The following is a 22,943-nucleotide window of genomic DNA, read 5'->3' as shown; positions in this document are numbered from 1 at the left end:
AAAGATATATGTTTAAAATGTGTACAGCCAGTATAAATTTGTAATGAAGTACAAAAAAGTTGAAAGGACACTGAATCGAAAGGATAGAGCTTTTGCAAATATAAAGTCATTGATAGGCTGCCTCCGGCACACCCCCCACTGGGGATCAAGCTGCAACCCGGGCATGTGCCCTGACCAGGAATCAAACTGCGATCTCCTGGATCCTAGGTCAATGCTCAACCGCTGAGCCATGCTGGCTGGGCCAAATATAAAGATTTTTAATAGTAACAAGGCTGGCAAAAGTTGAAAAAAGGCATTTACTAGTAAAGACCTATAATTCCAAGTAAGACTTTGTTCCTATAGCTTCTCAAAAACTAATTATATTTGCTAAATTAAGATTAAGGGCTAAGCAAAAAGAAATCCCTAAGTTCTAGTTGGGATCCCGAAATTAAGGGTCCATCATCCAGAAAACATCTTCCTGATTAATTGTGTAATAAGAGTAGATATTCTGCAGCATTTCTAAATACAGTTATTAGTGTTGTTTCCTGTGACCATCTTTATTAAATCTGATAGGTGGTAAACATACTTTAAATGGTAGGTTTCCCCGAAAGGAAATTTCTTTACACTAGGAAGTGCCTTACAACTTGTGACAGTAACTTCTAAACTGTCCATCCTGGCTCCTCTTGTGTTCACTATGAGATAACCCCACTTTCCAAGTGAATTTTCTCACTAAATGTTATGAGTCCTAATTGTCATCATAATGAGTGACATTGTGCTACAGAATTTTTTTTTCAGGGGTAGGTTTGCAATCTGCTTGGCATGCAATTTTCTTAAGGGACGAACAAAGGGTGACAGAAAGGCAATCTAAATTCTTTCAGTCAGAAGATCTGTTTCTATTCTTTATAGAATATATTTTCTAATAGAAAAGAGAAAATACAATAAAATATGTTATTAAGTATATTATGCACATAAGAGATATAAAAAGTAAGTCAAAATTAGGGATAGTTGTGTGTTTTTTGAGATAATTCAAATTACCAAGGTTTTCATTTACTTAGGTCAATCTTATTAAATAGCATTTCTGACCAAATTTACTCAAAACTAGAAGAACCTGCTTAAGAAAATAATCCTTTTACTTATTAGATATTTTTGTTATATATTTTCCTACTGAATTACTTTAAAGTTAAAAGCACCAAAAAAATTTCTATGAGTGACTTTGTGAAAAATAAAAGTAATTGTCTTTAAGCTTAATATTAGATTCTCTTTTTTCACTCCCTTGTATATTTGGTATAACTATGAGGTCATATATTGACAGATCATGTATTTTATCTGATATTTTTAAAATATTTTCACTCATTAATTCATATAACATATTTTTAAACTTAGTCATCTTTCAGTTTTCCTTATTTAGTTACATTAACTAGGAGAAATTCAACTTCTGAGTTTCAGCGTGTTTTTAAGAAACATTATTAGTTGAATACTTTGCCATGTTGCATGACTAGTTATTTTTGGTTCTTCATATAATTTTTGGTTATGCAGTCAGACAGTGAAGATCATACTGGGCATTGTTACGGTAACTTCAAGTTCTTGTTAAGGTAACTTGTGTGTTTTTGTGGCAATTGCAGTTCAAGGTGTGCATTTTTGGTGGGAACCTTGCTTACTAGATTTTATAAATGCGTATCTTTATATCTTTTGCTTTTACTTCAGTTTTTGAAGAAAATGAGTTACTGAGTTTTTCTTAGAGCACTGAAATATGGAGCAACATAGATTCTAATGGATCATGTGGCATTTAGTGTGCTGATGGACACATCTTCCTGTGCATTATGCTGTATACTGCTAGTCCACTAATCATTTGTATTTTAACAAGCCTTACTCTATAGCAAGCTGGTGATAAGGTTTTTTATTTTGAACTCTGCCTTCTATGCCATAAAATCAATGCCATTTTACCACTTGTCTTGGATGCAAATGAATTTTAAGCTAGTTATTATGTATTTAAAATAATGTTTATGGTTATTAAGCCAATTGAATGTGAATGAATGGGCAGTTTGCTCTGCTCTAACCTTACTTCTTTTTATAAATGTCGGTGTTCTTAGCAAAGATAATTACGTAGTTAGCCATCTCCATTTTAATTTTAGGTCCTTAAAAATAAGATTTTTTTTTTTTCTTTTACTAAAAACAAAGACCTTGTTTCCAGTTTTGTAAGACAGGAATACTGATGTATTTCTTTTACTGGAGTAAGAAAGATGGAAGAGAAAAAGAAGACAGACAAATATTAGCAGCAAGCATATTTGAGACCCTTTTGTATGCACAACACTGCAAAAAAAAGTTATACAGTCAAGGCCTTAAATGAACTTCGTATATGAAAGAAAAAAAACCATGTGTACAATATATATAGTAATTTAAAAGCATAAAACAGCGTATTTAAAACAAATAATTAATATTATATAACTTGATAGTTAGGGAAAACCTGAGTAGTTACTGTTTCTGTTATATTCTACAAGTACTAAGGGGCATGTTTTATAAAATGAATTTGTTCTAATCTTCACAGACTGATACATTTTTATATTATTAACAGGTTTTAATCCTCTGCCCATTCTAACATTTATTAGAGCCACCCAATACCTGTCCCTTTCTCTCTCAGCCTTTTCCCTCACCTCTAAGTTGGTCTGATTGTCCTCTATTAAGGCTACCTGAATCTTGCCCTTGGTGATCATTGGTCTGCTCCACTTTCTCTGAATAGATAGGGGGATTTTTTTCATGAGGTGAAGAAGAGAAGTAGAATGAGGAATAAAAACATTCTCTGTGAAAAGACCAATGTTTCAAAAGAATTAGGTATCATCTTAAACTCTCCAGCAGCTACACACATTCACCTGCATACACTCCAAGGTGCCTCTTTCCCCATTCCTCCAATACAGTTACACGGTAATTTTAGGTTAGATCAGTAGTCAATGTTCATACCGTTATAACCAGGTATTATTCACAGGTGGACCATATAGTATAAGAAATTGAAAAGACACCCCCCCATCCTAGTCTGTGAGAGATTATTTACAGAAATATACCTGATAATAGATTTGTATCTAAAATATGTAAAGAACTCTCACAACTCATGAAGAACAACAATATGGATTTTTTTTTTTTAGTGGCAAATAATTTGAATAGACACTTCACCAAAGAAAAACATGAGCACAAGAAAACTCACTAGGGGAATGAAAATTAATCATACCCAACAGAAAGGCTAAAGTTAAAAAGACTGAAATAAAGTGCTAGCAAGAATGTAGAACATACAGCTTGGCAGTTTCTTACAGAGTTAAATAGCATACAACCCAGCAATCCCACTCCTAGGTAGTTATTCAAGAGAAATGAAAACATATGTTCACATAAAAACTCGTACAAGGATGTTTATAGCAGCTTTATTCATAATAACTCAAAACTGGAAATGAACCAAATGTCCATCAGTGGACAGATACACAAATGGAGGTGTGTTCATACAGTGGAAAACTACTCAGCAATAAAAAAGAATGATACACAAAACAATGTGGGCAAATTTGGGAAACACTCTAAGTGATAGAAGCCAGACACAGAGGAGTACATATGCTGTGATTCCATTTACATGAAATTATAGAAAAGGTAAAACCATAGTGATAAAATAGATCAGTGGTTGCCTGAAGCAAGTTTACAGGGATGGGCATATTGGAGGAAGGGATTGACTATGAAGGGCATATGGGAACTTTTTGGAATAATGGACATGTTCAATATCATGATGATGGTGACAAGTTACATGAAGGTTTATAATTTTCAAAACTCATCAAATTTTATTCTTAAAATTGGTAAGTTTTATTATATGTAGATTATTTCTCAATGAAGCTGATTAAAAATAAGGTAAACAGCAATGTAAGACTGTATTTAAGTGCCATCTAAGTAGTCAAGAAGTTGGTGTAGTTCAGAGGCAGGGAGAGCACAGGATAGAGGAATCTTTCACAGAGGGAATGGAAAACCAGCAGCTTGGAATTCTTCTGCCTTGAAGGAGAGACAGCATTTAGATGGGCCCAGAGGAGGAAGGAAGGGGGTTCCTGCAGGAAAGGAATCAGCCTGCAAAGGAGAGCGCATGAAGCTTGGTGTAAAGAGATTTGGTTTCTAAACGTAGCTCTGCCTTTAATGACTTTAATGATATTTTGTATTTCTTTGCATTTTAATAGCTCTTTGGGATTTATAAAGGAGCTGCTGCTGTTGTTATTTTCTTTAAGGCATAACTTTGTTTTCCTGGGCCTTCTCCCTACTCTTTAGCTCCTGTATTTCTCTAGCATGTCCAGTCACATTCTCAGCCAGCCACTAAGTTTTCCAAGTTAGTCATCATCGGTGATTCCCTTTTTTCACTCTCTGTGTCTTCCAAATAATTCATATTTGCTTTAGTTCAAGGGCACCTCATCTCTTACTTTTAGCAGTATAAAAGTTACTTAAAGGATCTTTCTGTTTCTGCTCTTGTTCCCTTGCCAACTCCTGTCCATCCTTCTCTCTTGGAGCAGAGGAATCCTTTTAAAACAAATGTAATCGTTATCTACTTGTGCCTCACTGCTCAAGTCTGATTTCCAAACTTTGCTTTTAGGAGCCCCTGGGTTCTATGGCAGGAACTCTATGGCCACCATAAGATGAGAGAGCCCTAGCTGGTTTGGCTTAGTGGCTAGAGGGTCGCCCTGCAGACTGAAGGGTCCTGGGTTCGATTTCGGCCAAGGGCACATACCTTGGTTTCAGGCTTAATCCCTGGCCCTGGTTGAGGCGTGTGTGGGAGGCAACCAATCGATGTGTCTCTCTCACATTGACGTTTCTCTCTCTCTCTCACTTCCACTCTCTCTGAAAAGGAATGAAAAAAATATCCTTGGGTGAGGATTAAAAAGGAAAGGGGAAGGGGAAGGGGGAAAGGGGAAAGGGGAAGGGAAAGGGAAAAGGAAAGGGGAGGAAGGAAGGAAGGAAGGAGGGAAGGAAGGGGAAAGAGGAAGGGAGGGAGGGAGGGAGGGAAGGAAGGAAGGAAGGAAGGAAGGAAGGAAGGAAGGAAGGAAGGAAGGAAGGAAGGAAGGAAGGAAGGAAGGAAGGAAGGAAGGAAGGAAGGAAGGAAGGAAGGAAGGAAGGAAGGGGAAAAGAAGAAGAAAGGAAGGAAGAAAGAAAGAGAGAGAGAAAGAGAGGGAAAGGGAGAGAGAAAAAAAGCATTAGGGAGAGATTGAGGATATAGACGAACAAGGAATATCAGTCACCTTTCCTTCCCATTCCTCTCCCCACACCCCCTACCTGAACACCAAACACAACAGCTTGGCTTTTGGTCTCTTTTTCTTATTGTAACCCTGCTATCATAGAACACCTCTGGCTTTCAAGATGAAGCCTATGGTGTAGGTGAGACTCTGAAGAGGTGCTTTATGAACTGTCCCACTATTACGCAGCCATATTGTGGTGCTCCATCGTATACTTAACACCTTATAAACGTGTGTGCTGTGCTGTTTCCTGCACCAGCAACGCTATGCTCAGGTTTCTCTGTCTTCCTCCATGCTTTTTTTCTCTGCCCAGATTACCTTTACCATTGCCTCATTTGCTTGGCTAACTCCAGATTGTTCACTCAGATTCAGCTCAGGCATTATCTCCAGAATGAGGTAGCCCTCATCTATGTCCCCACAGCATTCCACACTCATCTCCATCACTGCCTGGCAGTAGAACCTTCTATGTAAGTGTATCCTCTTTGACCTGACCACGTCTTTCAGGAGGAGGGCAGGACAAACACCACGTTGCTTTTGCTTGTCACTGTATCCCAGGAAGCTTGTACATTGCCTGGCACATCATAGGTTCTTTGTAAATATTTGACTTGCTGTCTCTCTCAGTGACTTGACAAGCTGCAATGCAGACCTCTTAGCATGTTTTGTTTTGTTTTTTAACAGGCCCCTGCCTATCTTGCCAGCTTCATTTCATCTCTTGCCACCTCTCACCTCCTTGGACTTTCACTGTTCTGGCCTTGTAAGCTCTTAGTACTTTTCTAAAGTCTCTCTGTGCCTTTCCCCTTATCCACTGTTTCCCCTTTCTGAATTGCTCTCCCTCCTCCTTTACTTTTCTCAGCTAGCAAATGCCCTGACCCTCAAGGTCACAGTCAAGATAGATTTTTCTCTGTGAAATGTGCCTAACTTCCTCTGTGTTCCCACAGCACACTCTTCAGACCCATGGCATTCTCTGGTTTCAGTATTGTAGACACTTTTCTTATCCCGTTAGACTTTGAGCTCCTCGGAGGCCAGGAACTGTGTCTCTTTCATCATTTAGTAAGACTGATGTTCCATTAGCTTCTCACTCCATATAGAATAAAGACCAGGGCTTTTTTGATGTACCATAGTAGCCCTTCAGTCTGTCTTCAAACTGTTTTCATTCTGGTCTTGTCTCCTGCCACCAACTGTGCACCCTAAACTGTAGCCCTTTTCAGCAGCTTGTGGTTTTCTGAGCATGTTGCAGGTTGTACTGACTGCACATATTCTATTTACATGCTGCTTTCTTTCCTGAATGCTGTCTACTGGCAGGCACTGTTTTCTCCAGGATAGTGTATTCTTTTTATCCAACTTTTTAACTGTATATAATATTTCAGGTGTACAGCAAAAAAAAAAAAAAAGAGTAATATGGCAATCTCCTGTGTATGTGTTCAGTATAAACAAAAGAACATTTGGGGTGGGGTGGAGAATGCACACACTCATTGAATCCCTTATTTCTTCCTCTCTGATTCCATTTCCTTCTTTCTCAGAGAATAATGGCTATCCATGTGTAATGTTTATCATTTCCATATATATTTTATTATTTCCTATGTTTTACTGTAAAAGATACGTCATATTTTTAGCATGTTTTAAACACTATATAAATAATATCTCCTTGTTCACATTCTTCTACAAGGGCTCCTTGCTTGTAGAACAACATTGTTTTTGAGATTTATCCATATTATTACATGTGGTTTTAGATCATTTTAAATTGCTCATAGGATTTCATTGTATGAATATCCCACAGTTTACTCATTCATTCTGTTCTTGATAAGTTTTTTTCAGTATTTCATTATTAAACCAATTTGTAATGAGCTTTCATGTACAAAGAGAAAAATCTAGTCTTTTTCTCATTAAAAAGAAAATTCTGGCAGCCCTATCCTGACTGAGTAGATATTAAGCACACTTGAAAGTTATTTTCACTTATTTTTAAAATCCAAATTATCCTTTTATAGGCACATCACATATTACTTACTCTAGCATTAAGCTAGGGCTGGTACTAGGAATACAAAGTTTTAAGCAAAAGTTATTTTTCTCAGCAATATGCAAGTCATGTCTCATATAAACTTAGGTCACTTTGCCTTAAAAATGCTAAATTAAAGCCAAAATTAGAATTGAAAAAAACAAAACACTAAAATTTGAAAGCTCTAGCTATAAGACCTGGGAAAAGCCTATTAATTTGTAGGAGAATAACAACTTGAAGTGTGAATTCTTTGTTTCTCATTCATGATAGAAAACTGGAAGTGACCTCACAGCATCTTTTTTACACCAGCTTTCTTAAAAACAGCTGGAAACAGTAGCCACAACTACTTAAGGTGGACCATTTCAACATTTTTATGCCCTTAATAGTCAAATTTTCCATTATGCCCAAGTGAAAGAGCTTATGTTTGAATTGAAGCTAACTTCCTTGTTTTGTCTCCTAACAAGGAAAGAGGATTGTTAGGATTCTCTTTTAAAATACGTAAACTAGCCTTTCTTCTCCAAAGGAAACAATTTTAAATCCTTTTTGCTTCAATTCCTAGGACTCATTTAATAATTTTCCTTTACCAATAATGAAAGTTATCATAGATTACCTCTTCTGTCCTCTGAAGTTACACTTTTAGGACACTGAGTCCCAGGTTTGTTGAACCCACAAAACAGTGCCTGAGATCTGGTATTTTGTAAACTCAACGGAGTATGCGGTGTTGCTTCACTTGCCCTCTTTCACTCTTACTAACACCAAGAACTCACTTCTTCCAGGTATGTTTATTATTTTCCCTTTCTATTTGGGTATCCAATTTATGCCTCTGAGTCCATGCACTAAACTACAGTTGACCACCAAAGTTCTGTGTCTCAAAAGAACATGTGAAATTATTCCAGAAAATGTACTGAAACCAATTAGAAAACTACTGATTTCCCTGTTTATGTATTTTCATGTGAATATGTGTTATACACTATCCCAATATACTCTGACCTTTTTATTTTCATCACCTTTAAAATGATTTGTACATCAAAAAATATATACCCCGCCCTGACCCGGTGTAGCTCAGTTAGTTGGGCATTGTCCCATATACCTAAAGGTTGCCTGTTTGATTCCCAGTCAGGGCACATGCCTGGGTTGTGGGCCTGATCCCCCGGTAGGGGGCATGTAGAAGGCAGCCGATTGATGTTTCACTCTCACATCAGTGTTTCTCTCTTTCTCTCCCTCTCCCTTCCTTTCTCTCTAAAAAATCAATAAAAAAACTTTAAAAGTACACACACATACACACCCTAATGCAGTTCACTGTTCTGTTCTTTAATTCTTTTACTCAGCAGTTTTACTTCAAGGAATTTATCGATAGTCTCCCCTCAGGTAGGTTAAAAATTGTGTACAAAGGTATTCATTGCAGTACTATTTATATTTATACATTGCAGTGATTTATAATGGACTAGTTAAATTATGGTATAGCCATACGCTTAGGTATCAAGTAACTGACACTCCATAAATGTTTGTTGAATGAATCAAAAAATATATTGTTAAGAAGAGACGTGCAGGTACAAACAGTTTATATTTTGTGGAATAAAAAAGATGGATGTAAATAGACAGTATTCATTTATTCTTGATGCATATAACATTTCTGGAATCATATACAATGAACTGCTAACATTAGTTACCAATGGGTCATGGGAATGGGCTTGAGTAGAAAGTATAGTATTTACTTTTAACTCTAAAAAGGAAAAACAAAACAAAGCAAGACTAAATTCAAATGGAGAAGACCCCAGAAAAATAAAATGATTGAAAAAAATGCACATACCCTTATAGATGGAATCTTATTTCCTACTTCTTTTTTTAAATACATCTTTATTGATTTCAGAGAGAGGAAGGGAGAGGGAGAGAGAGAGAGAGAGATGAACATCAGTGATGAGAGAGAGTCATTGAAGGGCCACCTCCTTTACACCCCCCACTGGGGATCCATCCCACAACCTGGGCATGTGTCCTGATTGGGAATCAAACCTCAATCTCCTCGATGATCAACTGCTGAGCCACGCCGGCCAGGCTTTCCTACTTCTTTATATAGCATTTTTATTCCAGTCTTCTCACTTTCCCCTATTTTGCCTCTGTGCTTTGCCTTCTATTTAGAAATGCCTTTTCTCTTCCACAAATCCTTTTTCTTCAAGATTCTATATAATATATGCCTAATCCATGGACACAGACAATAGTGCAGTGAAGAGGGGTAGCTGAGCGGGGGGGGGGGGGGGAACACATCTGTAATACTTTCAACAATAAAGATACATTTTTTTAAAAGATTCTATATAAGATAACACCTCATGAAACTTTGTTGGACTATTCCATTTCAAAGAAATTTCTTTCTTATACATATGCTTAGTACTTAATCAGTATTATACAATTTCACACTTATTCATTCAATAATTATTTCACTAATTATTTCTTCTTCCAACTCTACTGAAGTATAGATTTAGAGGAGTTTCTTGCACCTGTTACATTTGCTTTGTATAACATCCAGCATTACCAATCAATGTTTAAGGAATTTTTATTCTTGATAATGTTAAAACTTAATCTGGAAAGAATACTCAGTAGCCTTGTCTTCAGTGAGTATCCCATTTAAACCATCTGAAATAATTAGGGATTTTCCTAAAAAGATAGCCAGAGTAATATTTTATTTAGCAGGGTATCACTAAGAAATACTAGAGTAATATTTTTGGCATTTTTTTAAAAGAACTACAAATTATACCTCAAATTTATATGGAAAAGTACATGGAATCAGAACTGCATTTATTTTTAAGCTGCCATCTAACCCAAAGAGGATTTCTTAATTCATTAGCTATAGTAGATTTAATTATATAATTATGTATATTTGAAGCATTTAGGATTGTTTTGTCGTCTTGGTGAATTGCCCTTTTATCATTATAAAATCTTTCTATTTCTAATAATAACATTCTTGCCCTGAAAGCCTACTCTAATATTAATAAAACTACTCCAGCTGTCTTTTTTTTTTCTTTTTTTAATGATTTCATCTTTTTTTTAAAAATGTTTTTATTGATTTCAGAGAGAGGAAGGGAGAGGGAGAGATAGAAACATTAATGATGAGAGTCATTGATTGGCTGCCTCCTGCACGCCACCTACTGGGTATTGAGCCCCCAACCCAGGCATGTGCCCTGACTGGGAATCGAATCTCGATCTCCTAGATCATAGGTCGATGTTCAACCACTGAGCCACGCTGGCTGGGCCACTCCAGCTTTCCTATGATTAGTATTTATATCTTTATTTGCATCATTTCAGTGTTAATTTATCTGTGTCTTTAAATTTACAAGTGTGACTCTTGTAAATAGCATGTGATTGGGTCTTGCCTTTTATCCAGTCTGACAATCTCTGCCATTTAATTGGAGTGTTTAACCCATTTATATTTAATGTAAATTAGCTTTATCCTTTGAAAATTGATCATTTTAGGTCTGTTAAGGTACATTTTAGAATGGAATAATTTTTACTCTGGGTTAGATTAGTTCTACTTCTAAAGCATGGCCTTTCCGAGAAGTCAAATGAATGCCCATGCTCCATGAGTTTATCCACACCAGCTGATTGGCATTCCAGCATCCTCATTCTTTTGTGACCTCCAAAAGTCTCTGTTCAGTTTTCATCTCTTGGATAATTGTTTAACTGCCACACCACGTGGGATCTTTCTCTGTACTATACAGCTTACTATTTAGCCAAACACTCAGACCTTTTGGCAGATTTCTGGACTTCTCGCTTGCATTTCTCTCCCATCTGATAATTTGCCCTGTAAATTCCAGTTGCCACAGCACCCCCAAATTCATATCTCTGTCTTCTCAGCTCAACACAGTATTGAATGTGTACTGTTTGGGTCCCGCCATTATGAGCCACAGCCTAGAATGTTCCTCTAGGCAGAAACTCACCATAGGTAGATCTCTCTTCTTTTAGGGATCAGGATCCTGCACTTCAGATGTTGTATAACATCTGAAAACAGTTGTTTCATATATTTTGTCCAGTTTATTAGCTGATTATAAGAGGAGAGTTATTTAGTACCTGGTAATTCATCATAGTCAGAGGAAGAAATCTTATTATATGTATAAAATCATTCTTTTTGAGAAATATGAATATAAATCATAGACTCTATATTATACTAGAGAAATAATCTAACCCAACACATTTAATTGAAAGATGAGAAATTGAGATATAACAAGCTCATGTGACTTGTAATAAATTATACTGTGAGTTACTCATAGTCATTTCATAACCCAGATTTTCTAAATATTTGTCTGCTATTTTTTCCACTATAGCAATCTTCTGAAAATTTCTCCTATGTTTAAAATATAATTTTAACTTGTCAGTTTTTATATACTTTACAACTTTTATAATTTAAACATTCTATTCATTTCATTTTTTGTTACCTCAATAGTATTGTTAATCCTGCTGTTAACACAGGCATGAAAAAATAATCATTGCAAATGTATTTTAGAATGATTGACGTTCTGTGGAACTATATAATTTCACATTAAGACCTAGGAAAGGAGACACAGTTCTTTTAAGATAACTGGAGTTTTTTATTTTTTTCAGTTTGTTTTCCTTGCTGTCTAAAAAACACAACAAAGTTCTGGAACAAGCCACACAGTCCTTGAGAGGTTCGCTAAGTTCCAATGATGTTCCTCTACCAGATTATGTAAGTAGTTACCTTACTTTGTCAATAAAAATTTTTCCTTTCATTGCTAAACTTATAAATAAAAATACCCCCTTTTCTTAACATCTGCCTGTGATCCTAGTGCCCTAGAAGTCTCTAATACACAAGAGTGGTATCGTAAGTCAAGGGTGAAAAAATTAAAGATTCTTAACAAATGATTGAAGAAAATCAACCCTAAACCAATGACTTTTAATAATTAGGACTCATTACCTTAGTCAAGAAACCCTCTCAAACTAATTACAGAAAAATAAAGGGAGGGGTTTTGTAGGAAATATGCAAAGGTTTCTCATTCAAGGGGAGGACCTAAACATGAATTTCTAGAGAACAAGAACTGAATATTGACAAACCATTGGATTCAAGAATATCCTGTCTTTCTGAGGCCATTTAGTTTCTGTGCTCTGCTGCTTTTTGCTTCAGTGTTGTTGTTCTGCTTCCTATAGGCCAGGTTTCTCCATTCACTGACTGAAATAGCGACCCCAACCCTTCCTCTTCCCAGCTCCCAACCTATAACATGTCCTTGTGAGTGTCAGGCCATTAGCTCCCTGATCAGAGTCTTCAAGCCCTAATTCTCACTTCCTGGGAAAGAGACTCTAATTGGCTTTGCTCAGGTCAGTATGCTACTCTAGTCTTGTCAGCCATGATCAGCAGAGAACAGCAATAACACACTGCCTTCATTCCATCCACTTTAAAGATGAAGAGTGTAATGCCACTTGACCTCAGGATGATGATGGAATAGTATTATATAATAATAGGAAGGAGAGTGCATTATGAGCTCCTATGGGGCAGTGCCACTGTCTGTGACATTTCTTATACTTTGGGACATGGTGTAGGTGACTATGCTAAAAATTATCTTATCATAAACCACAGAAGTAGTTCATCAAGCTCTAATAAGGACCTCCCTAAATCCCCAGACAACAACTTAGTGGTTTGATATTTAGAAACCTTATGAGAGAATTTTTAGATTCTGATTTTGAAGTGGCGGTGCATACCAGACAGCTGGAGAGTTGTTTTGCTTGTTTCCTGTGGTTTGTTTCATTTCTAAATGGTTGTGCTGATATGAGACTGTGGGAACAGCACCCAGTCCGGATAGCAGTCACTGATAAACAGAGATAGCTGTGTGCAGCCACAGCCTGACTGGTGCTATTTTTCTTCTTTTATTTATTTATTTTGTGTGTATGTGTATGTGATATAATCTATCCTCCCATTAAGGTATTAAGTTTATAATTCCGAAGTACTTCTCTGACACACACACACATAAAAAGAGTTATCTTTTAAGATTTTCCTGCTAGTTGAATATTCTCACTTTTTAAAAAATTAGTATAATAGCTCACTTACTTCTATCCGTACCATGACTTGTTATAAGAAAACTGTTTCTTCTTAATGGCTCCTTCGAAACTTTCGTTATGGTCTGAGTGGTGGTGGGGATTATGTTTATTAAGAATTTGAATTTGGTTCATCTGTAAATGTTTTGTTATTTTTGTACAATTACCATTTGATTCACATAGTATTTCTGTGTTGTTATTTCATGAAAATGTGCTGAATGTACATAGTCTTGAGGTTGCCCTAGCAGCATTCCCCTCTAATAAGAATGCAGAAAATTGATATTTCTTTGAAAAAATGGGTCATATTTAATAGTACTTGCCAATTATGGAGGTGATGGTGCAATGAGAGGATGTTGAACTCTTTTAACAGACATATGAATTCTCCCATTGAACTTCACAGTTTTTGAGTCACTATTTTCTTCTTGCATGAAATTTTCACTAAGTAAAAATGAATTTGTTGCAGCATCTGTTTCCTAGAAATACTGGGGAAATTCCATTTGAGATCTGTCATTAACAGTCCTTATTTTAACATTTGTGTGTATGAGACTTTACAAAGCACAACATTTTCTGAATGGGTTCATGAACTTGAATTTTGCTGCCTTTCCTCAGAGTTAATTGAAGAGGGTGGGTAACACTGATTCACTAGTAGTGATGATAACTGCGAAGCACTCCTCCTGCCACTGATCTGAAGGTGATTAAAGAAAACAGCAACCTAAAAGTAAGCCCTGCAGTATGTTCTTTTGTGATAGCTCAGTGTTGCTGTTTTTTATTCGCCATTCCCATTGCTCTAACACCACGTATAAGTGATTTACACATTTAAAACCACATTCTCATTGTCACGCTCTTTTAAATTGGTCATTAACTGGGAAATAAAATATGTTCCTCCTTCCTCTTCCCCAGAAATTTTACTTAAGTGTCTTTGCCAACCAACAACCACATAAAATTCTGTGTCCTGGATTAATGCTTTGTACCACTCGTTTATAAAAGATGAAAAAGGAAAATGAGAAGGCCTTAAGGCAGCAGTAGTTCCCCCAATGTATACTTCCCACCCCAGGATTGGGTAAACTCCGGTAGCACAGATTTTGGATAAGTACTTAAAAGAAGGATATGTTTTTCTTCTCACTGTAGTACATAGAGTACTTTCAGACTACCTAGAGGTTTCTGAGTTTATTAAGAAAATGTTTATTCTCATTATACTGTATAATTCACAAGCCAATTGAGTAACAACATAGAAAGCAAATAGCAAGTTACAAAAACATTAGTATTATTACTATAGTACAACTATGTTTGCCTGAATGTCTCAGGGGAAACCTGAAGCCTTCCACCAAATTCTGAATAATGAGGAAATGCCCTGGCTGCTTAAGGGGAAATAAAAAAAATTGCACTCAGGTCCTCTGTGGGGAGAAAGAACGCCTGCCACAGAGAGTGATAGCTAGTTCTGCAGCCTCTACAGGGGCAATAAAGGCATTTAGGAAGGCAAGTGAAGTTCAGTGGACTTGGCTAAGCTTCGGTGCCTTTATATCAGGGTTTTGTAAAATTTAATTCAGTAACTAAGGGACAGGGGAGGATTGTTAAAGAGTCTGTCAACAATTTTTTAAATAAACAACTTTGGTCAACAGAACCTCAATATAGAAAATAAAATGAAAATAATAAATGAGTTAGAGTTGCTTTTTAAACTATAAGCATGGTTTTTAGTTATGAATGTTGTCACAATGTCATATAAGCGTTGTTTTCCTAATTTCTAACAATCACCTTAGCAACTATTTGAGATGAGAAGACTCTAACTTTAATTCTAGGTGGACCCATTCGGAACCAAATTATATTGCCCTTTGATCATCAAAGGATTATTTAATCTTTCCTTATGTCAAACTCTTCTATTTCATTCCAAGCAATGAAATGCAAAGGCATAAGTTGGAAAGAACAAGAACCAGAATCAGAAAAACCCATTTCCTTTCCTGATTAAGCTAAGCAACATTTTCCAATACCCTTGCATCTTGACAGGGGCAGGGGTGGGGGGCAGTATCTGAGTAGCTCTCGCTGGGGGAATAATGTAGGTGGAAGTGGTGTCACCACTGCACCATCTTCCACACTTCTCTTCCCCTTATCATCTGCTAGCTAGATGCAGGAAATCCAGTGAGAGATTCTGAAGTCTCAGGCTGGCAGTGTCCAGACCCCTGAATCATCTCATGGAAGGTGAACTGGGTACCCTATTGGATTGTGATACAAATCAACAATAAAGCTTTACTACATTAAAAAATATGAGCAAAGGGTCTGAATAGACATTTCTCCAAAGAAGTGACCAATAAGCACATCAAAAGACGCTCAGCATCATTAGCCATTAGGGAAATGCAAATCAAAACCATAATAAAGTTCACACCCACTAGGATGACTATAATCATAAAGGCAGATAATCACACGCGTTGTTGAGGGTGTGGAGAAATTAGAATCCTCATATAACTGCTATTGAGAATGTAAAATTATGCAGCTGCTTTGGAAAACAATTTGTAGTTTCTCAAAAGACTAAACAAAGAATAACCATATGACCCAGCATATGGTAATAAACACCCCTAAGGAATTGAAAACATATGTCCATGCAAAAACGTGAAGGTTCATAGCACCATTATTCATAATAGACCCAAAATGGCAACAACCCAAATGCCCATCACTGGTCCATGCATAAATAGAAGGTGGTATATCCATACAATGGAATATTATACAACAATAAAAAGGAATGAAGTATGCTTACTTCAACAGTACATATACTAAAAGCATACTGATGCATGCTTCAAATGGATAAACCTTGAAAACATGCTAAGTGAAAGAAGCCAGTAACAAAACGCCACATGGGCAAATCTTATAGAGATAAATACTAGATGGTTTGAGGTAGGGAGCCACTGCTAATAGGTACAGGTTTTCTTTTGGGGATGATGAAAATGTTTTAAAATTAGACTGTGGGGATGGTTCCACAACTCTGTGAATGTACTAAAAACAATTGAATTGTACATTTTAATTCAGTGAAGTCTGGTGTGTGAATTTTATCTCAATGAGGCCTTTTTTTTTTTAAAGGTAATACTTGGATCACTAGAAAAAAGAACAACTATTTGTTAAATGTAATAACAGACATTAGGAAAATAAATCTTATACTTTGAAAAAGTTAATATTTTCAAGGAAGGAAACATGTTTCTTGCAGAGTGACTTCACTTTAGAAACTGCTGAAGTCAATTAGGCAGTTACACAGAGGTATGTGTATTTTTCAGCCTGGTTTAAGAGCAAAAAAATAAAATGGGAACAAGCAAAATATCCATTAATAGGGACTGACTGAATAAAGTAAAAATTCGTGCAGTGCAATATTCTGAAGCCATTTTTTTTATATCTTTATTGTTGAAAGCATTACATATGTCCCCTTTTTTCCCCCATTGATCCCCTCCCCCCCGCATCCACCCCACCCCCAGGCCTTCCCCACACTAATGTCTGTGTCCATGGGTTGTACATATAAGCATGTAAGTTCTTTGATTAGTCTCTCCTCACCTACTCCCCCACCCCACCTCTCCTCTGAGATCCCTCAGTCTGTTCCATGCTTCTCTGTCTCTGGATCTGTTTTGTTCATCAGTTTATTTTGTTTATTATATTCCACATATGAGTGAGATCATATGCAATATTCTGCAGCCATTTTTTAAAAAGTGAACTCAATCTATATGTGTTTATATGAAAAGATATAACACTTAAATCCAATTTTTTAAAACCCACACTTTCTAGTATACAGATTAAAGTACATGTGTGTTTAAAAATATGCATTGAATTTTTCTGGAATAATGTGCAAGAAGCCATTAAACAGTGGTTCCCTGTGGAGAGTCAGACTGAAGGGTAAGGAAAGTAGAACTTGATTCTTTTTACATTATATTCTTCTTCGTAGGTATAGATCTTGAAATCTTTTTAAAGTATACACACAATTTACTTTTCCCTCCCTTCTTTCTTCCTCTTTCCTTTCTTTATTATTTTCAGATAATTTTAGACTTACAGAAGAGTTTTAAAGAATTTTCATATATCTTTCACCCAGCTTTCTCTTTTGTAAATGTCTTACATAACCACAGAACATTTATCAAAACTAAGAAATTAACCTTGGTGCAATACTGTTAACTAAAATACAAATCTCATTTGAATATTACTAGGTTTTTTGTTTGTTTTTTGCTGACAGTATTACACATTTCTCCCATTTTCTCCCTTTTTGCCCCCCTCCACCCAACACCTGCCCCACCCCCGGCCTTCCCCATACTCTTGTCTGTGCCCATGGGTTATGCATATATGTTCTTTGGTTAATCTCTTCCTGCCCCTCCCACCTCACCCCTAACTGATATCTGTTATTCTGTCCCATGCACTCTCTCTGTTCCTATTTTGTTCATCAGTTTATTTTGTTCATTAGATTACTACTAGTTTTGACATTAATACCCTTATTCTTTTCTAGAATCCAACCCAGGATCCCACATTGCATTTTGTTGTCATGTCTTCTTAGTCTTTCCCTGTCTTACATGGACCTTGAGACTTTAAAAGTGTACCGGTCAGTTATTTTGTACCATGACCCTCAACTTGGATTCATCTGGCATTTTCTCATGGTTAGATCAACATTCTGCATTGTTGGGAAGGATACTACAGAGGTGATATGCCCTTCTCAGTGCATCGTATACATGATGTTGGTATTACTGGTGATGATAGCTGTGTTTACCTTGAATACCTCACTAGGTGATGTCTGCCAAGTTTCTTCACTGTAAACTTGCCAACTTTCCCTTTGTAATTACTATATATTTTGGAGGAGATACTTTGAGATTATGCCAATATCCTGTTTCTGTTTAAACATTTTCCCACAAATTTTAGCATCCTTTGATCAATCTTGCCTGCAGCATATTTTACTGATTTACTAATGATTTTCTATTTGACTGATTTCTTATACACTTATTAAAAGAATTTTTCTGCAAGGAGGAGTTGTCACCTCTCCCCAATGTGTTTATTTATGCAGTTATTATTTATATCAGTATGGACTCCTGGATACTAATTTTATTCGCTGTTTTATAAACAAGGGCTATTACACTATTTCCTTGTGTAGGTAGTTCCAAGTTGGGCCATTGGGAGCTCTTTCAAGGTTGTGTCCTCTGCCCTTTGAATATGCTCCTGTCTTTTTTTTTTCTTTCTTTCTTTCCCTCCTTCCTCTCTTTCTTCTCTCTTATTTTTTTTAGACCCTCAAGATGCTCCAACTCATCTTGTATTTCCCTCACTCCAGCCCTAGAATCAACCAGTTATCCGTGGAGCATCATGAAATTTGAATCAAGATCTTTATAGTTACTTTGATAATGTAGAAACTAGTGAAAACACCCCCCCCCCCCCAGCCAAATCTGGTGAGTAAGGTTGGTGAGCATCCCTAAAAAAACACAGCTGCTTTGAACTTAAATAGATCCCAAACCCCACATTGATTAGGTCCCAGGAAGTTTCTTCTTTAATACAATTGATTTTAAAATTCAAATAAATAAAGCCTGTGGCAAGTGAGCAAGCTCTCCATCTACCCTGCCCCTTTTTTTCATGATTAAAAACCAGGCCTGACTTTCAACATAAAAAGACCAGTTTTCTTGGTTGTATTGTAACTTGGCTTTGGATGCACTTCTGAATGAGCAATTCCAGAAAGGTTCTGAGAATGCTTGTAAGGACAATTTTTAGTTGGAGGGCTCACTCCCCTCTTGTTGAAAAATAATAATAATCCTTCATTCCTAAAAAAATACCTCAATTAAGGGAAAAAATATTGGCCTTTATTTCTGAAGAAGAAGTTTGTCGTGTCCCTTTTTACAGAGTATGGTAGAATATTTATTCTAAAGAATTTTTTTAATTATCATTAAAAATACTTTAATAACTTTTATGTTGCTTCCTCTGGCTTATAAAAGGAAATAGGATGTGTTTGCATTGAAATCTGGCAATGATTAATTAACGTTCTAAGTGAAGTTTAAAGAATACAGAAAAAATAACCCGTGCATATTAAATTCAGTAGCAGTATGTGATAAATTTGTAAAAACCAGTGATCACGGTTTCCTTTTTCCCCCTTCTCATTGTAGTGAAAAAATTCACTACAGAGCTAATAAAAAAAACACCTTTTACTGAAATTTTTCAAATTCTTTGTTATTTAAGAAACATTGTTTTTATTTCCTATTTGCTCAAAATTTGATTGTTTCTACCTCTCTCCCTTTCTTCCTGAGCTTGTAGTTCCTAATAGGAAGAAAAGAAGTCTACTATTTGGAATTTTCTTTGATATATCCTTGATTTACATGGCAAATAGAAAGCAGCTGTCTATTTAAACATCTAATTCTTGAAACCATAGTCCCCTCAAGCGTCATCTGGAAATAATGTAGCTCGTAAAACAAAGCTAAGAAGAAAAGGCAATGTTTGTTTTATGTGGGATGAATGATTTCTGTTGGGGTCCTTTAATTTGGCTATTATGAGGGTTATTAAAAAGCAGTATTACAAAAGAGGTTTAAATGAAAAGAATTTTTTTGAGCTGGTATCTTATTATTACAGTTGATTATAGTCAAAGCTGCAAATGTTTTTAAAATGGCACTTATCGTTTCTCCAGATAAGACCCCAAAAAAACCAGTAATCTTACTCATTGTATGAGTGGAAATAGAACTCTTTCCTTAGTTGATTTAATTTCTGAAAACAAATTATATATGAGAATTCAGCTCTACCTGTTTTTCTGGAAATTTCATGGATTTCTGAAAAAATTTTAAGAATCCTTGTAAGAATATTTGGGGATCACCTTATACGTGCAAAAAATGAGCATGAAAGCATCAGAGTTTACCTAGACTTCAGGTTTTATTAGAAGATTCAATTAACACTAGATAAAGTTAAGCCTAAATTGTTTCTTAACTTATTAATAAGTTACTTGAGTTCTACTATGTGAGGTCTCAGTCATGAGAAGTGATATACTTTGAGAAGTAGAAAGGCAAGTTAGGTTTTGCTTTGACAGTTGTTAGAGGCTATTCCATGATTGGAGTATATTGGTTTTCTTGATTCGTTAATACAACAAAGCAGCTCTTTTTGGTTAGTTGACATATAAGAACTAAATGTCTTTCCTAAAATATGTGTGGTACCACAGAAATAAAATTACTTAGCATATTTGTTTAATAATCAATAGGGCAGGCATGGTTAATTATTTTCATGCCTTTGAGTCACCTGTAATCTCTCACCTGGTATTTTCTATGGTCTCAAATTTGTATTTTGACTGAGGTCATGAGGAGAGTATTGGGTTGCTCTGAAACACCTTTTTTCCTTTAATGTACAGTGCTAGTTGATCAGTTGAGTGATTGAGGGTCATGTTCGAAGCCTAAAAAGTACTGAGCCTTTAATAATCAGGCATTATCTTTCATACTGGTCTGTGAATTCAAATGAGAACAAGAGTAACTTTTGTTTCAGTATTAGTAGTACTTTAGCTCATTAACCAACTCCAAGTCCTAAGCTTCCCATACCCAATGCAAATGCTCCATATAATTGCTAATGCTCTCCAGTTTAATAGTAATAGCAGTAACAAGAGTCATGTATGCATAAACGTTCCATGTGGTACTTGAAATGCCTTATTCTTTCATCCAGCAAACAGTGAGCAACTACTGTTTTATCAGGCACTTCTCTCTGCCCTGTGAAGGCCATCAGTGAAGATAAAAATTTCTGCTCTCATGAAGCCTCCATTCTAATGAAGAGAGATGCATAATGGTTGCATGCACCGCTGAATGAATGCAGTGTTAGTCCCATGGGAAATAAAGCACGATAAGGGAACTGCACAACAGTGTGAACATACTTAGACTGCTGAACTGGTAGAAAAATAGTGAAGATGTAGATATTATGTGTCATTTACTACAATTTTTTTTGTTATTGTTAAAGAATATGAGCACTGGGATCTGAAAAAACTACATTTAACCTTCTTGTGACCTTGACCTTATTAACCCCTCTGATCTTTGGTTTTCTCATTTATTAAATAAAAACAATAATACTTCACTGATGGGATTATTGTGAGAATTGAGAGAACGCACAAAAAGCACTCAGTGCGATATTTGGCATATAACAAATGCTATTAAACATCGGTGGCATTGTTGCTACCACTACAGCTTCTACCACTTGAATCATAGGAAAATATGTCCTTTATTCTCCCGTCACTGAAAAGTAAGAAAGGCCAATTAAATCTCTTTTCAGTGCCTGTAGCATAATGGAATAAGTTTACACTGCAAGTTAGACTTGAGTTCACTCTTAATTTTAGCACTTTCTAGGTATGTTACCTTGGTTAGTAAGTATTTAGTTAGTGACCTTAGAGAAGTTATTGTAGCTCTCTGAGCTTTTCCTATATTCTTTCTGGGCAAAATTTATCTGAACATAATAATCTATTTCTGATTTAATTATGGGCTTTAGAACATACTATTAACTGTATCTTTTTCTCAACTTTTGAAATTTTGGCATCCGTCTTTTCTTTTTTATCAATGGAGCCTTATTGCCTTTCTGTTTAGAGGAATGATGGAGTGCTCTGTTGTTGATGATTGTGGCAACTGGAATAGTGATGCCCAGTGTTAACCTGTTTTTTTTTTTCAAGTATCATGAAAATACTATGCCTAAAAGGACTTTTTAGGTATAAGATGCAAATAGACAAAGTATTCCTTTCCCCTATTAGAGATTTAAGTATAAGAAATGAGGTCTGTATCTAACAGAAATGCTGTAGAACTGATCCCGGAAATGTAATGGAAGTGACTACTTAATCTTTTTGAGTTCAATTTCCATATCTGAAAATAAGAACAATAGTCCTCTTATTTATTAGTTACTTATTATTAGCTTTTAAATAAGATTAAATGCAGTAAATACAAAAGTGAAACACAGTAGACATTCAAAATACATGATTTTATTCATGTCATGTTTTGCTGCAGATATTAAGTATACAGTAATGAATGAACAGACATGGGCCCTGCCCCACCTCAGAGAGCTAGTAGAGGGAAAAAATCATTTAGCAAGCAAATAAATATAAAATTATAAATATGTCTAGGGAAAATAACTGTGACATAATGCAAGAGAATTGTGAGAATTCTAATTTAGATTTTGTAGTGTAGGGAGATGGGATATTTGCTCTGTGATAAAGTGGTATTTAACTGAGACCTGATAGATGAATAAGAGTCAGCTAGAGGAAGAGTAGGGGTAGAGAGTTTTAAACAGTATGTGCAGATGCCCTGAGGCAGGACAGAGCTCTGTTCATTCAGCAAAATGTAAGGAGGCCAAAATGTCTTGGAGGGTAACATTAAATGAGATTGGAGGTATATAGGTCAGCATCAGGTTATGCCAGGCTTGGTTAGCCATTCATTACAAGGATTTGGGATGTTATTTATATTGTTTGGCATAAAGTCATTGAAGGGTTTTGAACATTGGATGTACCTTTGCTTGAAAAAGTATTATGGAGAAGTGATTTAAAGAGGTAAGAGCTGAGACTTCGAAGCCAATTAAACCAACCTGGTGAGAGATGACAGTGGCTTGGACTGCAGAGAAATGGAAATGGAAATGTAGGTGTCATCAACCTGAATAAGATATTCAGAGTCATGGCAGATAGTGAGAGCGCAATGAGAAATGGCATGAGAGGGATAGAAAAATCAGTCCAGAGCTCTGAGGGGCCTCCAACTTTCAAAAGTTGGGTAGAAGAGGAA

The 22,943-nt window shown here is 36.1% G+C and overlaps 1 protein-coding gene across 3 annotated transcripts in view; it reads left to right on the top strand.

Moving 5' to 3' along the window:
* DYM (dymeclin) overlaps positions 1 to 22,943 on the top strand; it is a 272,348-nt gene that overhangs the window by 187,881 nt on the left and 61,524 nt on the right. For all 3 annotated transcript variants that reach the window (XM_087819082.1, XM_016225068.2, XM_016225069.2), the window contains one exon: positions 11,800 to 11,902. In XM_087819082.1, coding sequence (XP_087675208.1) covers positions 11,800 to 11,902 — 103 coding nt within the window. The remainder of the gene's footprint in view (positions 1 to 11,799; positions 11,903 to 22,943) is intronic.

Source organism: Miniopterus natalensis, chromosome 7 (genome assembly GCF_054644295.1).
Source record: "Miniopterus natalensis isolate mMinNat1 chromosome 7, mMinNat1.hap1, whole genome shotgun sequence".
NCBI lineage: Eukaryota > Metazoa > Chordata > Mammalia > Chiroptera > Miniopteridae > Miniopterus > Miniopterus natalensis.
This window is presented reverse-complemented; position numbering and strand designations above follow the sequence as displayed.